Below are 21,047 nucleotides of genomic sequence, written 5' to 3'. Positions count from 1 at the left end.
AGGTATCTAGTTGGCAAGGAATATTAGGCTTCATGTATATTACATCTAGGACAATACATATATAAACTTTGAGAGTAATATGAATCACTTAGTATTCAAAATATTCCCCAACCAGCAAGTGCACCTGCCTTGCATGCTGTATTGATTCATGAGTGCCTTCCAAAGCATAAGTTGAAACCAAATAAGATGGGTGCTTATTGAAACTTGAAAATAATACTTTTATGCAAGAAATTATTGCATTTATGCCATCCAGAAAAAGAACCTGGTGAGTTAGTTTGCCCTTTCTCTTAGTTAAATGCTTCTATAGCTCAAATTTCTTCCCATACTCCAAAGCAGTATCTATTTCTGTTGTTAGCAACAGCAGTCTGCAAACCTAAGTAGCATTTAGACACAGTCACCTTTTGTTTTTAGGATACAGAATGAAAGATGGTCCAGAGTGTTTTGTGGGGCTTACAGGGTGTTAATCATAAGAGCAGGTGGCGTTAGTCACAAGAGCAGATGTTTAGGGTTCTGATTTACCCTGCCAGCACCAAGTGTGAGATCCCAAGTGACAGAGGAATCCACAATCTATTTAATTTTTGAGTTTGAATTTGTGATGAGTCGAGCCCTCTTAGTGTATAGGTCCTAGGGCAAGGGTCTTTTCCTCCTGGGTTTCAGGGTAGTATTGAATTACTTTCCATATTTATCAAATAAATGTCTCCTCTTAAGGTGTGGAGGGATACTAGACATCTAAGGAGAGGGGTAGGGGAGAACTAACATTAAAGGAGAGGATGAAAGGAATGAATTTGGAGGGAGTTGAAGCAAAACATCACCTAGTTCATAATTTTGTTTGGGAGTTTGGTCTAGAAGTACTAGTTTATTCTTGTTTCTGTGTATATAAGTGTCTTTCTCTCCTCTACAAATTGTGTTGAATTAATCATTGTTTAGATACTTTGAAAATGTTTGATTTGGGGTTGCGTTCCCTCTTGTGTTTATCATTGGGATTTAAGTCCCTGTATAGTCAGGTTTTGGAAAGCAAAGATGCCCTCAATTTGTTTTTAACAATTTAATTGCTTCAGTGAGTATTTTCAGCCTGGAATATAAAATAGAGGATGTTTCTACTATAAATCAAAGCCCTTGGCTTTGATCTTTAAAAAAGATCCACAGGCCTCAACCAGAACTTCTTAGAGGACACTTCAACATAAATATAGTCTGGGATATTTGCGGTTTGGTTCTGTCTGTGCTTATGGCATAGAATTGACAAAGATGTTAATATTGGGGACAGTGGAGGAGCAGAGATAAATATGTTCAGTAATATTATTACTTGCCTCTGTTCCCAGTTACTATATATCCAGATTAAAGGGGGGAAAAAAAGGAAACAATTTTAAGCCACACTTTCTAAGAGAGAGGAAAAAATGTCACATATTAGGAAATCCTACTAAAGAAATGTCTCAAAAGCCATAGGGTGCAAAATAATTTTAGCTGTACTTAAAAGGGGAAGAAGAAATCACCTGGCTTAGAATTCAGATATATCTCCTTTCCTTTTCAACTCTTAACTCTTTAAGTGTCAAATATCCAGGCCAGAAATATGACCTACTAATTCATATTTCTGATATTTATCAAGGATTATTTCCTCTAGTTTGATTCATGTTTTATCCATTCTTATAGGTGTAATTCTTTCTTGAACTTCGTTAGCAATAGGTTAAAAGTAGCCAAAATATAAAGGCTTGAAAATAAATAGAAAATTTTTGGCATATTATTACTCTTTACATGAGAATTCTCACCCTTTTCAGTAAGGCACATTAGAACTTTCAAGTTACTGCCCATTACTGCTTGATCTGTTCTACACAGGACCTATGATACTTTCTGGATTGGATTTTGTAAAATTTCAGGTCTGCCTATAACAATTCACTTTGCTTTTACCTGGAATACACCATTCTCTTCCTTTTTAAAATACGACTGATAAAAGTAGATTAGGATACAGCAGCATTGTTGGCAAACCAAACTTTATTAAATGTTTGATTTTATCTGTTATAGAACATGAGAAGCAGCGGTTATGCAAGAGTACCGATTATATGAATTTGCATTTCAAAGTGAAATGGTTTTATAATGAATATGTGCGAGAACTTCCTGCCTTCAAGGATGCTGTTCCTGAATACTCCTTGTAAGTAGTGATTTTCACCCCCAGTTTTCAGTTCAGAGTCCTGTAAAAATTATACCTGAATTATGCAGCCTTAAAAATCTCTTCTCCTAGTCTTTGCTTGAATGCAGACATTTCTATTATAAAATTAATATTATAATACTTGCATTTCCTTGGGACCATATTTAATTGAACTGTGTTACATTTAAACTCTTCTTACTTAGATATTCAACTCAAAGAATAAAGAATACAAAACAGGATATGGTTCACATAATGAATTTATCTTCTGTGAAAATGCTCGAACTCAGATTTTCTTGAGAAAATGAGAATATTTATATACTGAGCTTTATAATCAGATTTCCCCTTTAATCCAAACAAAAAATATCTTAGAAATTCATATTTCTAGGGATGCCTGGGTGGCTTAGCGGTTAAGCGTCTGTCAGGGCGTGATCCTGGAGTCCCAGGATTGAGTCCCACTTCGGGCTCCCTGCATGGAGCCTGCTTCTCCCTTTGCCTGTGTCTCTGCCTCCCTCTCTCTGCGTCTCTAATGAATAAATAAATAAAATATTAAAAAAAAAGAAATTCATATTTCTAAAATAGAAGTCATCATTAAACAGGTAACATTTTCATAAACATGTCTGTGTCAAATACATTTCTAAGCACACAGACTTGTAATTCTCTGCATCTGACATTTATTAGAATTCTATTTAATTCTGTTGAGGAAGGTCTTCCATATGCCAGGCATTGTTACAAATGCTATAGGACAGTAGTGAATAAGATAAAGACCTCACCCTTAAAGAAGCTTACACTTGATGAGATACTGATAAGTACAAAAATCATGATAAAGCAAGGCAAAATTAAATAAGTCCCAATCCAGAAAGCACAAGCAAAGTGCAGTGGGTTTTCATGGAAGAGAGATATTCATTACCCCTATTTGGGGACTCTACATAATCTTTATGGATGTAGACTTAGAAAATTGGTCAGTTTATGGCAAGAAAAGCATTTAGATTGAAAGTTACGGGCATTATTACGGAAGTAGGAATATATGGACTGTGGTCCATGGGAAATGTCATTATAGTGGGGTATAGGGTATACAAAATGAGCAGGTAGGAAAAGTAGTTTTGAACTAGATTATTATAAATAAATGCTATGAGGCTTGCCCGAACTTCATGAGGCATTGTAGGCATTGGAAGAGGCGGAGAATGGGCAACAGGAAAGAGATGTAGAAGACAGTAATACAAGGGTGACATTAGAACTTCCCTTTAATATGACTCTTCTTGTAGAAGTTTACAAGATGCAGTGGGATACTGCAACCAGTTAAAAGTCTCAACATGTCAGAGAGTGACGGTAGTCAGAATGTTAAGGCTGAGTATATGTGGGAAAGAAATTTCAAAGATAAAATTCACATAATTTGTTAACTGATACATATAGGATAAAATAAAGAGGAAAGAATTAATGATGAGGCATATGTGCCTGAGAAGCTGGTAATATTGACTTGGAATAGGGAAGGAAAAAAAAAAGATGCTATTAGCTAGACTTCTGCTTTGACTCTAGACTAACTACACTAACTAAAATCAGACTGACATGCCCACCAAACACCAATAGGAAACCTGAATAAAATTAAACAACATCAGAGAGCAATAAAGGCAAGCAAGAATTGATGAACTACGGTCCCTGAGAAAAGAGAACTGCATTGAGGTGAATCCTGTACTTGCTGTATTTTTTTTTCTTCACCTCCCTGCTCCCATGCATTTGTTAATTTGCAATGCAGGTCATTGTGACCGAACAGAGAACAGTAGCTTAGTTTATAGCAATCTCCATGGAGTAGAGAAATAAACGTTGCTATTTCAGTACTATAAAGGCTGCCTTGGACTTGTATTACCAAAGTCCTAGAGAAATGGGAACCACAGAAAAGTAAGCACAGCACCTTGCTTACAGTTTTCTCCCTGAGGTATGTTCTGATTCCTCATCTGCCCATTTATGGAGACTGAGGAAGAAGCAGACAAGTATAGAAAGCAGGTACTAAGAGATCAAAACTTAAGTAAACATTTCAGCAGACTTCCAGTGCTCGGGAGACAAGAATTTTGAGGTGAAGTCTTCCTAAGGAACAAGATTTCCCAGACTTTCAGGTGAGATCCTTTATGGCTCTGCCCTAGAAATAAGAGCTAGAAATAGCCCAGACTAAAACTTAGCCTTGTCTACATTATGATTATCACCCTGTAAATAAAGGAAAAATTTGGATTTTCTCTAGAGAAAATGACTAAATGTTTCATATTTTTTCATAGGACATGTATGATATTCAACAAAAAAATTAAAGACTGCCAGGCAACAGGACCAAATGACTAAAATCCAAGAGAAAAATATATATTAGACTTATTAGACATAGACTTTGATCTAAACTTTAAAATGTAAGAGAATTTCCACAGAAAAATAGGATGTATAAGGAAAAATAAAATAAAACTATAGAACTGAAAAAGGATATAATTAGGAATATAATAAATCACCTTAATGACAGATTATACATAGCAGAAGAGGGGATGAAAGAAATGGAAGCAAATTTAGAGAATATATCCACATAAAAACTAAAAAAATGCAAAATATAGAAGAGAGAATCAAATAAGGGATATATGGGACAAATTGTAAAGGTCTAGCATGCAAAGAATTAAGTCCCAGAAAAAGAGGAGAGAGAAGGAATAGTACCAGAGCAATGTTTGATAAGATACTACATGTGGATTTTGCAGAATGGTTGGAAAACATGAAGCCCACAGATCAAGAATTTCTATAAATCCTGCAGGCTATTTAAATGTGAGGAAAACTATCTTTCATTACATCATAAAAGATTGCTTAAAATCAGAAAAGAATATAAAAAATCTTTCCATTTATTGGAGTCAAGGAAGGTAAGACACTTTACTCTCCAAGGAGCTGCAATAATCCTCTTGGATGATTGTTCAATTGGAGTGACTGACACCAGATACACCGCTATGACATCTTTTAAGTGCTGAAAGAAAACACCTAACAACTTAGAATTCTAGAAGCATCAAAAACATCCTTTTAAAACAAGGTGAAATAAGTATATTTATATAACTGATAAGCTGAAAAAAAATTTCCAGCAGACCTTCACCAAAAATATATAAGCCACGCAGCAGCTAGAAGGAAAATGACTGAAGATAAAAATTCAATAATGTAGTAAATAATACAATGCATTAGAAAAAGCAAACAAAGTTGGATAATTACAAATGCATTAACTATTTAGAATAAAAAATCTGTAGAAGAAAGTAATACATAGAATTTAAATACAAGACAACAGTAGCATAAAGACGTATCAATAGCTCTATAATTCTACTTAGAGATTATACTTTTTTTCAGCAACTGAAGAATCAGACAAAATCAATAAAAATACAGAAGTTTCAACAACATGAATAACACACTTAAAGATATTTATCTATCTGTATCTGGTCACCCAGAGGTTCCATAATTTTTCGTGGGAATTGTTTATACACACACACATACCTGTCTACAATTTATGTCCAACGATGATAAAACACACATTGTTATCATGTACACATTGTACATATACCAAAATAGACTACTCGCTGAACCATAAAACAGGTCTAATGGATTTTAAAAGATTGAAATATATACTATATGTTCTTAGACCACTGTGGAATTAAGCTAGAAACCAACTCCAGAGGATAAGTAGAAAATGACCAGATAGGCAAATTAAACAGAATGTTCTAATTCCTAAGTAAAAAAGAAATCAGTGTAAATTACAAAATGTTTTGAACTATGTGATAATATAGCATATTTGAAACTTGTGGATTGCAGCTAAATTACCTTTTACATGTAGATGTATAGTTCTCCCAACACCATTTATTTGAGAGGCTGTCTTTTCTCCATTGTGTACTTTTGCCTCCTTTGTCATGGATCAAGTGAATGTATAAACATGGGTTTATTTCTAGACTCTCTATTCTGTTCTGTTGATCTGTGTGTTTTGTGTGTGTGCATGCCAAAACCACATTGTTTTGATTTCTATAGCTTTGTAGGATAGTTATAAATTGAAAAGAGTGATACCTAAAGCTTTGTTCTTATTTCTTCAGATGCTTCAGCTATTTGGGCTCTTTTGTGATTCCATAGAATATTCAGGATTATTTGCTCTAGTCTTTAAAAAATACCATTGGAATTTTGATAGATATTTCACTGAATCTGTAGATTGCTTTGGGTAATATAGACATTTTAACCACCTCAATCTTCAAATCTGCAAACATGGTATATATTTCCACTTATTTGTATCACCTTCAGTTTCTTTGATCATTGTATTATTTTCAGAGTACAGTTCTTTTGCCTTCTTGGCTAAATTTATTCCTAGGCATTTTTTGATGCAATTGCAATAAAAAAAACTTCATTATGTCATAGAAGATTGCTTAAAACCAGAAAACAATATAAAAAATCTTTTCACTTATTGGAGTCAAGGAAGGTAAGACACTTTATTCTCTTCAGTTTCAGTTTATTTGTATCTCTAGGTCTGAAGTGTATCTATCATAGGCAGCACACACACACACACACACACACACACACACACAAGACTTGTTCTTGATTTTGTTTTTTGTTTTTTTTATCCATTTAATCACCCTCTGCCTTTTGACTGGAGCATTAAGTCCATTTACATTTAAGGTAACCATGGATGTACTTCTCGCCATTTTATGGTTGTTTTCTTTTCAACCATTTTATGTTTGTTTTTGTAGTTTTTCTCTGTTTCTTACACAATTCTCTTCTCGGGTGATTTGGTGACATTCCTTAGAGTTATGTTTGTATCTCTTTCTCTTTAATTTAGATATTTGGCCTGTGGTTACCACAAAGTTCATATACAATATCCTATGTATATAGCAATCTATTTTAAGTTGATAGTTGCTTAGGTTCAAGCATGTTCTAAAAGAACTATATTTTTACTCTTCCCTTAATTTTTTGTTTTTGACATCATACTTTACATGTCATTGTTTTGTGTAACCTTTGACTAATTATTGTAGGTCTAGATGATTTCACTATTGTCTTTTAACCTTCATTCTACCTATGTAGACGATCAAAGCCACACTTTTTACCACTACTAGTGAGATCTTTTTTCTTTTGTTATTTTCTTGTTTGTTACTTATAGCTTTTTTTATGTTTAAAGAAGTTCCTTTAACATTTCTTGTAAAGCCAGTTTGTTGTCAGTGAACTCCTTTCACTTTTGCTTGTCTGGGAAAACCTTATGCTTCATTCAGTTCTGAGTGATAATCTTGCCATGTATAGTATTCTTGGTTGTAATTGTTTTTCCCTTCAGCACTAGAATATATTGTGCCACTATTTCTGGCATGTGGGTTTTCTGCTGAAAAATCAGCTGATAGTCTTGTTGGGTTTTACTTGTACCTAAGTAGTTGTTTTCTCTTTTTTGCTTTAAGAATTGCTATCTTTAACTCTGGACACTTGAAATATAATGTTTGTTGGTGTGGCTCTCTTTGGATTCATCTTTTTTTAAAAAATATTTTATTTATTTATTCATGAGAGACACACAGAGGGAGAGAAGCAGAGACACAGGCAGAGGGAGAAACAGGCTCCATGCAGGGAGCCCAATGCAGGACTTAATCCTGGGACTCCAGGATCATACCCTGGGCTGAAGGCAGGCACTAAACTGCTGAGCCACCCAGGGATCTCCTGTACTCATCTTTTTGGAGATTCTGTGTGATTCCTGGACTTGGAGGTCTGTTTCCTTTACCAGGTTAGGGATATTTTTAGCCATTATTTTTTTCAAATAGGTTTTCTGACCCTTCTATCTTTTCTCCTTCTGGGACCACTATAATGTGGATGTTAGTATGCTTGAGGTCCTAGGGGGTCCCTTAAAACTATCCTCATTATTTATTTATTTATTTATTGGAGATTGATTGATTTTAGAAAGAGAGAGCACATGCAAGGGGAGGGTAGAGGGAGAGATAGAACCTCAAGCAGACCCTGTGCTGACTGAGCACAGAATGTGATGCAAGGCTTGATCTCACAATCTTGAGATCATGAACTGAGCCAAAACCGATAGTCAGACACTCAACTGACTAAGCAAACCCTGGCACCCCCACTGTCCTCATTTTTTAATTTCTTTCTTTTTTTGATGTTTGGTTTGGATGATTTCCACTACCATGTCTTCCAGATCACTGATCCATTCTTCTACATCATCTAATGTTCTGTTGATTTTCTGTAGTCCCGTTTTTATTTTAAGATTTTATTTATTTATTCATGAGAGACAGTGACAGAGAGAGAGAGTGGCAGAGGCAGAGGCAAAGAGAAGCAGGCTCCCCATTGAGCAGGGAGCCCAACACAGGATATGATCCCAGGACTCTGAGATCATGACTTGAGCCCAAAGCAGATGCTTAGCTGCTTAGTCACCCAGGGACCCTACAGTTTTCATTTTAGTTATTGTAGTCTTCAGTTCTGATTGATTCTTTGGAATATTTTCTTTCATTGTTGAAGTTCTCAAAGTATTCATCCATTCTTCACCTGAGTTCAGTAGGCACCTTTATGCCCATTTCTTTGAACTGTTTATCTGGTAAGTCACTTACTTTAATTTCATCTAGTTCTTTTTGGGGGGTTTTGTCTTGTTCTTTTTAAAAAAATTTTTTTTTAATTTTTATTTATTTATGATAGTCACAGAGAGAGAGAGACAGAGAGAGAGAGAGAGAGAGAGAGAGAGGCAGAGACATAGGTAGAGGGAGAAGCAGGCTCCATACACCGGGAGCCTGATGTGGGATTCGATCCCGGGTCTCCAGGATCGCGCCCTGGGCCAAAGGCAGGCGCCAAACCGCTGCGCCACCCAGGGATCCCCTGTCTTGTTCTTTATGTGATATTTTTTGACATATTCCTGTCTCCTCCTTTTGTCTCTTTGTGTTTGTTTTATGTATTAAATAGATCAGCTAATTCTCCTGGTCTTGAAGGAGTTTTATGCAGAAAGTATGCTGTGGGGCCTGGCATCATAAACTCCCCTGGTCATCAGCCAGGTGCCCCAAGGGTTTCCTCTGCGTGGGCTGTATGTACCCTCCTGTTGTGGCTAGAGGTTGTTGTTGTAGTTTTTATTGTGTTTTTTGGTACACGATTGCTTGTGTAGGGGGCTGTCCCTTGGCAAGCTGTCTGCTAGGCCCCACTACAACTGCTATGGGCATGCTGGTGAGTGGGGTTGACTCTGCCCTGTGTGGCCAAGGGACCTGGATTTGACTGCTTCAGGGGTGCTGGTGTGCAGAGTTGGCCCTTGCATGGTTACAAGGCCCAAGGAGGGTCAGGTCTCTGGTTGGATAACTGTAAGGCCTGTTTGTCTGTGAGTTCTGGCTGCAACTGTCACAGGGACTCTATTGGACAGGCATATCCCCAGTCCTCAGCAGCATTGCTTGCAGGAGCCCCACTGCTGGTCACCATGTATGGTGGAACAGGAGATCAATCGGAAGGGGCCCCACTACTGGCTGAGATCTCCAGCCTTGTGTGGCAGTGTGGAAAGCTACTTGAGAGGAGGGCCAAGGCAGGGGATTGCTTGGGAGAGTCTGCAGGGAAATGCCAGATGCCAGAGTGGGGCAATTGGTGCTAGTATAGTAAATGGAGAGAGTCAGAAATGGTGCCCAACTAAATAAAAGGGAAGTAAAAAGAACATGGTTTCTACCAGGCTTCTTTTCCCAGAGAATGTTCCAACAGATCCCTGCCCTTCTATCACATGCTGTAAAATTAGTCAATGGATCTCCTTCACAGGTAACCCAGATGCATTTCAAACTGCTGCCTCCATGCTGGGATGCAAAATGAGTGAGATTGAGTGCATGTCCTTTAAGAGTGGAGTTTCCATTTTCTGTTGCACTCTGGCTCTCCTGGTTATAAGCCCTGTTGGTTTCCAAAGACAGATGCTGTGGGCATTCATCTTCCTGGTGCAGGTTCTCTGAGCTATGGAGCCCAATGTGGGTCTCAGACCCCTTATTACCCAGGAAAGGCCTCTGCACTGGTGGGTCATTGCACTGGAGGGTATTGGTCCTGACGAGACCACCTCTCCACCTGTGTTAACTATCTGCATGTGGCTTTATCTTTATATCTTTAGTTGTATAAGATCTGTTCTGTTAGTCTTCATTCTCTGAGATAATTCTGTATATAATTGTATATTTTGGTGTGTCTATGAGAGGACAAAAGCTCAGGATCTTCCTTCTCTGCCATCTTGGTCTCCTCTCTAAACATTATGTTTATAGGGTGATTCAGTAGGTTAAGTGTCTGCCTTCAGCTCAGGTCATGAGCCCATGGTCCTGGGATCAAGCCCTGCATCAAGAAGCTCCTGCTTCTCCCTCTCCCTCTGCTTGCTTCTCCCCCTGCTTATGCTCTCTCTTTCTGTCAAATAAATAAATACAATCTTTGGGGGGAAAAAGAAGCTATAGGACAACTAATAGAATTTAAAAAGTAAATATAGGGGCTTCTGGGTGGCTCAGTTGGTTAGGTGCCTGACTTTTTATTTTGTCTCAGGATATGATCGCCGGGTCATGAGATGGAGCCCTGGGTTGGGCTCCAAGCTAGGGGTGGAGCCTGCTTAATATTCTCTCTTTGCCTCTCCCTTTCTCACATGCTATCTCTCTTTCTCACAAAAAAATGAATAAGTCTGTATAAAAATTAAATTTCTATATAGTAGACACAACCAATTACAAAATTATACATAAACCTTAGCATTTAAATAGAATTAAACTATGAGAAACAAATGGTGATGAAAGATGTGCAAGCCCTCTACTCAGGCAACTATAAAATGTTACTAAGAGAAATTTATGATGAATTAAAATAAAATAGACAGTGTTCCTAAAAAGATGCATTATAGAAAAGATAGTAATTCTCCTCCCATTGATATAGATTTAATGCAATCTCAAAAATTCCAGCAGATATTTTTGTTCAAATTGACAAATTCACTCAAAAAAATTTTAAATAGAAATGCAAAGGGCTAAGAATAGCAAAGGTAATCTTGAATCTTGAAGTGGAGAAGAAAAAAAAAACCCTGGAGAGCTGCATTATTAGTTATCAGGACTCGTTTAAAAGATACAGCTATTAAAAGAATGTGTTGTTAGTGCATGACAAACAGACCAATAGGACAAAGTTGTCTGGAGACAAATCCATATATACCATTGCTTGATTTGTACCAAAGATGCCAATTGGAGGCAGTGGGGGAAAGGATGCTCTTCTGAATATATGGTGCTATACAGTTGTACCTCCACATGGAAAAAAGAACTTTGAAACTCAGACCATTCTCAAAACCCAATTGCAGATGGATTGTAGATCGTAACAAGCCAGAGGTAAGCACCCAGGATCATTTACAGGAGATGATCAGTATGGATGGAAGCCCAGCAATAAAGTACTAAAAAGTGAGAGAATGGCATGATAAGGAGCAGCACACAAGATCTATATTTTATAGGATTTTGAATTGCTGTGGGGATTGGGTACTAAGCATATTTAAAATAGTATGGGAGGAGCCAAAAAAGAGATGGACACTGAAAGTAAATAATCAGGGATGTATTTGATGAAGTAAAGCTAAAGGTCTCTGAGGAAGCAGAACTGCCCAAAAGGGAATGAAAAGAGATTTCTGGTCCTGAATTCTCTCATATAAGAAAAGAGCAACATTCACTGCTAATTATATGCAAATTATATCCTTTATAGTACGTAACATTATTAATTTTTTAGGTGGTTTGAGCCTTTTGTCATGCAGTGGCTGGATGAAAATGAAGATGTATCAATGGAGTTCCTTCAAGGAGCACTGGGAAGAGACAAAAAAGATGGAGTGAGTTTAAATTACTTTAAGACTGCTTATTGTCAAGATTTGGTCATGCTACTCACTTTTAAGATAATGGGAATTGTTAGCCTCATTATTATTAATTAAGGTTTATTTTAATCCTCTAATGACCAAAATAAATGTAAAACACAACTTTACAGGACTGATAGGAACTCGAGGGAATTGTTTATATTAGCAACAAAAAAATCAATCACCTTCTTGCTCCAAGATTCCTTCACGTCTTGAACTGATCAGAGTCTAAAAGTTCGGTAGACTTCTGCAAAACTCCCTTGTCCTGAAATCTTTCCAGGATTTCGAGATTGGGAGCAGACCCCATCCAGATCCCTCTAGAACAACTTAAACGTGTTGAGCCACAATACCTTTCTAAACCATCCTCATATGTGTGGGAAATGGGAAATAAAAAGAACCAGACCCTGAAGGTAGCAGTGGAGAAACCAATTAATAGCAGCCTGCCCCATGATATTAGTTCTAATACATTTTCCAGAAAAGGATATGAATGATTTTGAGATGGGTAAACATTTTATTAAATGAGTAAAGAAGGCACACATGAAATAAGGGTACATGTTGGAGATCGAGTTATTTATGTGAAATGACTCCACTTTCTCCATACTCCCTCTAATGTGCTTTTGGATGGTTTTGCCTTCTCTCCCCTCAGTTCCAGCAGACATCTGATCATGCCCTCTTCTCTTGTTCTGTGGTTGATGTCTTTGCTCAGCTTAACCAGAGCTTTGAGATTATTAAGAAACTAGAATGCCCTAATCCTGAAGCATTATCTCACTTAATGAGAAGATTTGCAAAGGTAAGTTAAAGGAATCAAATCCTTTCTTGTCTGGGATTGTGGCATGTTGTTATTTTCTTTCACAGAGCCTAACTAATGTTGTTTGTAGTCTTCTCTGACACCAGTACCCCAATTTCATTTCAAATTCTTGTACCAATAGGTTTGGTTTCCAGGTTTGTCATCTTTCTTTCTGCCCTTCTTGTTTCTTAAAATGGATTTATCATTCTTTAAAAACCTATCTGTTATTCACATTGGTGACTCAGTCGTTTGTAACTGAAGAGACTAACTATACGGGTGGCAAAATTATTTATTTCAGATGAAAATAAGCCTTGGCATTTCCTATTTAAATTGCAGGTATTCTTAACACGCAGTATACTACAATGAAAAGTATATTAGAATTGGAGTAATAAAAACAGAGTTCTGATTTCAAATCATCCAATAACTATAGTATGAGTCTGAACAGTTCATTTCATTTTTATGAAATGTAGTTTTCTTAGTTGACAGATTGATTTTGATCAACCAGATTACATTCTTAAGATCTCTTCCTCCTCTAAAAGTCTAAAAAGGCTTTCAAAGTACTTACTGCTTTGCCAAAAGTTTCAAGGGAAATATAAGAATTAAAAGACGTAGTCCCTGCCCTTCAAATCTTAAAAGAAAAAACCTCCTATAATAATCAAGGCCGCAGGACATGAACTAGTTAGAAAAGAGCATGAAGAAGGATACAATTTGGACTCAAGCATAGTGGGATCTACAGTTAAGTTGGGCACGAGGAAAACCAATGAGGGCTGAAATAGACAAAGATTTCACGAGAAAAGCAGATCTCAGTCAGCCTAAAAAGCCGTAGTTTAAAAAGTATTCTAAGCCTTGGGGGTAGCAGGAACAAAAGGAGAGGTAAAACAGAGCTTGACATGTGAAGAGTAAGGAGAAGCAATATTTTGGGGAAAAACAAAACAAAACCTAACCAAAAACAAAAATGTGCAGTGGGAAAGTAAAGATAGGTCTAGATCTTGCAGAGCCCTGCTGTCTGGACTATGAAGTTTAGACTTAATCTTCTGAACAACCTAAGTAACACTGCACACGGGATTTTTAAACAGGGTAGTGGCATGACAAATGCAGTAATGTAGGGGAAGTGATTGCCATGGTCCTCTGTCTGACTGCCCTATGATTGAGTCTGGCTCGATGGTTTGGATGATGGTGGAGGTCTCCACTGTTCATCCAACAGATGCTTACTCATTACCTCACTCACACACTTTAGCCACTTTGAGAGATGTAGCCATGAATAAGCATTATCTCTGACCTCATAAAAGCTTATAATGGGAGTGCCAAATCTATGACAAAGTCCAATGCTATAAATGTCATCTCAGAAGTGAAAAGATCCACAATATATATAACCTTTAACATGTTAAAAAATAAGGAAATGCCAAAACTCAGTTAAGTTGTATATTATTTAAGGTATATTAATTTTCTAGGGCTGCCATAATTAAATATTACCAGAAAATGGTGGCTTAAAAAGTAGAAATATATTTTTTCACAGTTCTGGAGGCTAGATGTCTGAGATCAAGATATTGGCAGATTTAATTTCTCCTGAGGCTTCTCCCCTTGGCTTAAGGATGGCAGCCTTCGAACTGGGTTTTTACATAGTTCTTCCTCTGTGTATATGCTCCCCTGGTGTTTCTATGCACGCCCAAATTGGCTTTTCTTATAAAGTCAGTTTCCTCAGGGAGGCACTTCAATGGGATCTGGGATCATTCCAGGGAGGAAGCCCTGAGCTGTTACAAGCTGTTACTGTTTTGTTCAAGTCTTGAAATACCAAGGTTGAGAATAGGGCTGGGAGGTGCCTGGCTGGAGTTTGGTCAAGGAGAGAGTCTTTGTCACCCTCTATCATTCCGTGACTCGAATTCTAGACTGAGAGATCCTAAAGAAGAGAGAGCATAGGATTAATAGAGAGCTGATGGAACTACAGTTGGAAAGTTAGGTCCTCTATGAAGAACAGGCAAAGTGGCCAGACATCTTTAACAGAAAATTAGGAGCCATAATTAAAAAAAAATAAAAAGGCTGAAAAAAAAATGAGGAGCCAATGAAGCTTTTAGGTACATAAAGTGTCGGCCTAAACCGTATTACATTAGTTTACTATCAAATTTTTTGAACTCTAGTCTTTACATGTTAATTAGGAAAACAAAAGTAGCCTCCTACTTTTAAAGTTAATAGCTAAAAATCATTGATTTTGATAATCTCCAGAGGGAACTTTCTTGGTAGCAGCTGATTTCAACTTCCCAATGTGGTTGCAAGTAAACTCTGCAGGAGAATTATTCTAAAAAATTCTCTCTTCTTGACAAGCAGCTGTGTTTTGGGTGACGGCCAAGAGAACAATGAAATGGGGTCATTAGGGATACTGTTGAAGAAAGTGTGTCACATGCTATTCTTGGAACTCTGTGGGACTCATGGAAGCAGGGTGATAGGAGAATTCAATAATCTCAGAGTTAATATATTTAGTAACATGCTATTTTAATTGTGAACGATATTAGAAAGGTAACTAGAATTCACCCTCAGGGTAGTCAGGTAGCAGGTTATGTAAGGTGGAGGCAGGGAAGCACCGAGAAAGCAGGAAAGCTGCCCTGGGCTGGAGGTGCTGGGCTCCAGGTCACCCTCCCCTCCTTGGCAGTATGGACCTTTCTGTAGCTGTGAAGCTGGACCCTGCCATGTTTAGACTGCCGGAGGTGTAAGCAAGTGGGCTGGAGGAAATTATAAACAGGTGGGAGGATGCAATAAGGGTTATGTCAGAATCACACTCAGAAAAGCACATTCCTTGAAGTGTGGAGAAAAGAACTAGTCTCCACATGTCATTAAGGGAATGTGAGCTTTTATTGGCACACACACAAAAAAAATGTTAAATACATAAAATATTTTTAATCCATGTAAATTCAATACTACCCAATTATTATCACAAGGAAATAATGTAAGGAAAAAACGTATTTTCTGGGGAAGCAGAAACTGGCAATTTACAATGAAAGACAAATTCTATTTTGTCAGAATGGTTTTTAAAAATCATAAAAATAAATATAGGACTTTGTGGTTAATATCATTAGCCATTCCACAGTAACTTCAGACTATTAGAATTTGTTTTGTTTCATCATATGTGACCATTAGTCTTAAAAACCCTATCCTTCTTGGGATTGGGATCCTTATAACAGAATATTGAAATCATATGCTTTTCCTGGGACTTATATTGATTTATATTGATTTATCTCTCAGAGAAAAGACATAATTAATGATATCTGCAAACATTTGGGAAGAGTTAGCATTCTAAAGTGGGACTTAAAGGGATGATTTGTTTTTACTAAAGCATAAGGCTGAATATATCAAACAAATCTTCACACTTCATAGCTGTGATGAGAGGTGAGGAGTGCACATGGGTAGTGAATACTTCTATGGCTATACTGCTGCTTTTGTTAAGTATGAGTAGTTTAAATTAAAAAAGAGTGATATAAAGTAATGATACCTTCATTAATTATTAAAAACAAACCAACAATATTAATTGAGTCCTGGCTATGAATCTGTTTTTGTTTTTGTTTTTTTATTAAGTGTCTAGGGACTGGAGATACTATGGTGAATGAGATACACATATTTCTTGTTCTTTGGGAACATAATCCTAATTTTCAAAAGTATAGATGCTTTTTTTTTTTTTTAAGTATAGATGCTTGATTGAACATTGCCTTGTGCTAATCACTTTACATATATTATCTTCCTTATTCTTCACTACAATCCCATAACATACTGTTATTTTTCCTAATTATTCAAATGATGAAACAATCTTAGAAAGTTTCAATAACTCAAACAAAGCACTCAAATAACTCAAATGAAATGCTTTAACCACTAAGTTATACTACGTTCCCAGTCTGGTGTCCTCACTCTTACCTCTTACCTCACTTGGTAAGTCGAAGAGCAGAATCTCAACATTTATTTTTACTCTTTGAGCCAAGCCTAGGCAACTGAGGGGGATTCTATCTTCTGCGTGGGTTAAAATACAGTGCTAGAAAGCTCCTAAGTGACATTTCTAATGTCACTTAACAGATACTACATTTCTTGTCCTCCATGTATTCACTAATACTAAATATTTTAATGAATAGCATGGGGCTGAAAAGATGGATTTTTGAACTGGGGTTCTTATCTTACTGATTGCAAGAGTCATACCCTAGAGGTACCTAGTATTGACAGGATATTTAATCCACATCCAATAGCGTGGCATTAGCTCAGATCATACTGACTGATTGATAGCTGTCGCACTCAGTAACATGAGTAGCCACACACCTCATGAGAGTAGACTGAGGATGGGAGATATTTTGGTCATCCTGCTTGATCTTTTCAATGCAGAGAATCCTTGGCTTCAAGGCCATAATCCTGTTTGAATTTTATTTAAAATGGAGCTCTTTGAATGGCAGTTCCTTTGCTGCATCCATAAATGAATCATCAATACCTCATGACTCTCTCTCTTCATAAAACTCTACTTTGTTATAGAACATGATGCAAACAGCTTCTGTTAGGCTCTTGCCTCTCTCTGTGTGATGTCCCCACTTCTGAAGCCCAAGAGTCCCACAGACATACCTTAGCTATGTCCACACACTCAGGAAATTCTATCTTCCAGGCTTTGCTAGCTAATTCTTCCATCAAGTTCTCTCTGAAGAGTTAACCTCCCCCCTGCTGTGTATTAGTTAGGACTGTGGTTTTCAAACTTTAGCTTGCATCAGAATCATCTTGAAGCCTTCACCAAAATTGCTGTCAGTAGACCTGGGTTAGGACCAGAGAATTTGAACTTCCAAGAAGTTCCTAGGTGATGTACTAGGGGCTATCATGTGTACTAGGTAATGCTTATGATGCAGTTGGAGATGTGTCTTAGGCAGGTATGTCTCAAGTAACTGCTTGCTAGTATTAAAGAACTAATGTCCAATAGGGTTTTACTTTGTTGAATAAATTAAAGTGAAATTGAGGTGCCCTTAAAGTGTAAGTACACACTTTCATTCAGGTATACTTTGTACATTAGTAGAGACATGGGTGCTCTTATAGCCATTGTATCCACAAAACTTACAAGCACAAGGCCTTAAACCATATCCTACATGGCTGAGCTCTTAACACATCTTAGGATCTCACATCCACTAACCTACAAATGCCAATGGTTAGGAAGTGGGTATGAGTTGTGGGTAAGGTTAATTGTTCTCCAGCAGAAATTCAACAGACTACGGTTTTCCTGTGAAATACAATCAACTCTTGGGCCTTGGGGCATACCTTGAGAATAATCAGAAGTGAATGTCTGGATTCCCCTCTCCAGACTTTATCTGAGGCAAGTTATAATCTCTTAGTTACAACAAGCTCCTAAATCAGACTTTGCTTTGTTTTTGTTTTTATAACAAAGTGAAATGATTCTTTGAGTTTACACTGTAAACTGAAAGTAGTGCTCATATGTACAAGTGAATTGGTACTTTTTAGGTAAGTCCCTAAGTAATTTCCAGCATTATATCTGAAGCCAAATTTGAACAGCTGCATTTGGAAGATATTTCAGTCTGATCAGCCATCTGTTTTCTAGATTTACTGGTCTTCTGCTTGATAAGATTTTGAATTTCCAAGGCCAACTTTCTATTTAAACCGATGCATATTACCACCATACTTTGTACTTCCACAAAATATCAGTTTTCTTTCTGCATTTTATCCCTACTTTCAGGTTTTCCCTTTGATATTAAATGTCTTTAAAACAAGTTCATAGTTAGATTTGGTGAATTCAGGTTTGTTGGTTAAGAAGCTAAAGGAGAGATGTTTAGAGTGTCTCCTCAGTTGATCTGAGCCACAAAGAAAATTCAGATGAATATGTTATACAAAAAAGGGATACGAATTTTTTGTCCTAGCTTTTCTGTGAAAAGAGATAGTCTTTATCTACAGCTATTGTTGTTTTCTGTCTTCTAAGAAAATCATATCTGCATTTGGCTTATGATAATTCAAGCTATGTAAGTAAAAGTAGTAGGATAAAAATTCATCAACATATCTTTAAGTAGTTGAAATGAAATTTAATAAAATGTATTTGTTTTTCCTAATTTTACATAATTAATGGAAGCAGAGGGCATCCTTTAGCTCAGAAATAGTAAATGGAGAAGGAAAAATGTAGAATTAGGATGAAGAGGACAGAACAAAGGCAAAAATTAGGAAAAATATTTTTAGAAAATAATGCACCAGTAACTCATTTATAAATTAAAGGTAAATGTATTGAGACAGTATGATACAACAAAAGTCTTAGGGGTGGTCTTTGATATTAATAAGGCTCCTTATCATAGAAAATTACTGAAAATATTTCTTACTAAGGAACGTATACAGGAATGCTCTGACACTACTTATAATTCTACAAGGTATTTAGAAACACTGTAAATAGTTGAGAAATGGAAAAAAAAAAATAGTTGAGAAATGGGATCCCTGGGTGGCTCAGTGGTTTAGCGCCTGCCTTTGGTCCAGGGCGTGATCCTGGAAACCCGGGATTGAGTCCTGTGTCAGGCTCCCTGCATGGAGCCTGCTTCTCCCTCTGCCTGTGTCTCTGCCTCTCTCTCTCTCTCTGTCTCTCATGAATAAATAAATAAATCTAAAAAAGAAAAAGAAAGTTGAGAAAGTCACCACCACATATATATGTGTGGTGAGGATGAGAGGAGAGTAGGAACTAGAAACCGTGAAATAGGAGTCAAAGCATAAGATTAGTTGTCTGGGGGGCAGGGGGAGCATTAGTATCATTAAGTAGTAAGTATGCAAGCATAGAGGAAGTTGCCACAAAATCACATATCTTCTGAGTGGTAAAGTTAGAAATAAAAAAAGTTGTATGATGGGGCAGATATGTTCAAAGGGAATTAATTCATGTAGAATATCTCACATGTACTCAGAAATATTACAAATTGTCATCTAAACATAATAGTTTGAGATCCTCCTTTTGGCAAGGGTACAGATTTAATCACTGCATCTGGCCCCCTTTTAGCTGAATAAAACATGAAAAGTTTTCCCGGATTAGCATTAAACTGGCTAGTGTGTGTAAAACTGGATACTTTTAACTGGATACATTTCGCATTTTTTCCTCTAGACTATCAATAAAGTACTGCTTCAGTATGCTGCGATTGTATCAAGTGACTTCAGTTCATATTGTGATAAAGAAAATGTGGTAAGTAAAACTGTCTCTGCTTTCAAGTATTCTTCAGCTGAGATCCACTTTTTTAAATGAATAAGTAAGCAAGAGAACTGTTTTTCTTTCTGTTTTCAAGGAAAATAGGGAATAGGTATTTCAATAAATTATTTGAATACTTCTCTAGGTATCCTGATCTAGTTACAATATAGAATTCAGAGGAAGGTTGAGAGCATCTCAGCCAACTTGTGGTTTTCCATGACGATAAGGAACAAGACTCACATAAACAATTAACAACCCACATAATCATAAGACATTGAAGCTGAGATCTAGGAATTAAAGCTTGTTTATGTTAACACCAATAGCATAGTTTGGACACTGGTACAAAGTGAGCACAATTTATCCTTCAGTTTTCAAATAAATTAAAATAGTTAATGCAAGAAAAAGTGCTGGTTTCAACTTCAATTCATTAACTTAGCCTTTTTACCTTTTGGATGATTAAGAAAATCTTTATAAAATTCAAGCCAGCATTGGAACTTAAGGCACAAAGAGAAATAAGATACACTGATTATACTCCAAATCACTTTAGTTTTAGTCTCTGGTGGAAGGTGAGATCTTTCCTATTTACCAAATGTATTATTAGGAGAAATACATTGGTAACATTAAGGAATTTTTTTAAAAACGCTGAAAAAATATATTACAGAAATTAGTACTAGATTGTTAAAGAGGATAATCAGTTTTCTCCTCTTAAAAAATTAGTTCCCATGATCAGGCGAGTCTCAAAGAGAACTCTCACTGAAACCTCATTGACCTCTTGCTAACAGCTCATTAATATAAGTCAGACTTAATGGTTCTCAAGGGTCTCAGAAGATGCTTCTTTCCCTTCAATTAATATGCTGCCTAGAAATTTTATTAAAACTCCCAGGTATCTCAGCAGTGATTTTTAACTGCTGCTGATTATACTCTAATAGGCAAGATAGAATACTTATTTACTGAAAGCATGTATTTTCAATTAAATTTATAATACATTTGCAAAGTATTATGTTGAAAATCAAAACAGCACCAGATAATTTCAGGAAAAATTCTGACCACACTAGGATAGCCAACTTGAAAAATTTTAAAGGCAGCTATGAATTACCAAGGATAATTCTTGTCATTCAGAAAAGAAAATCAGCCTTAAAATACCCCCGCAGACTTTCAG

General features: G+C 36.7%; 1 protein-coding gene across 1 annotated transcript in view; it reads left to right on the top strand.

Annotated features, from left to right (window-relative positions):
* The window catches only part of UNC13C (unc-13 homolog C), a 586,599-nt gene that overhangs the window by 453,870 nt on the left and 111,682 nt on the right, over positions 1-21,047 (top strand). The window contains exons 23-26 of the mRNA XM_041745721.1: positions 2,017-2,143; positions 11,819-11,915; positions 12,583-12,726; positions 19,808-19,885. Coding sequence (XP_041601655.1) covers positions 2,017-2,143; positions 11,819-11,915; positions 12,583-12,726; positions 19,808-19,885 — 446 coding nt within the window. The remainder of the gene's footprint in view (positions 1-2,016; positions 2,144-11,818; positions 11,916-12,582; positions 12,727-19,807; positions 19,886-21,047) is intronic.

This window comes from Vulpes lagopus, chromosome 2 (assembly GCF_018345385.1).
Source record: "Vulpes lagopus strain Blue_001 chromosome 2, ASM1834538v1, whole genome shotgun sequence".
NCBI lineage: Eukaryota > Metazoa > Chordata > Mammalia > Carnivora > Canidae > Vulpes > Vulpes lagopus.
This window is presented reverse-complemented; position numbering and strand designations above follow the sequence as displayed.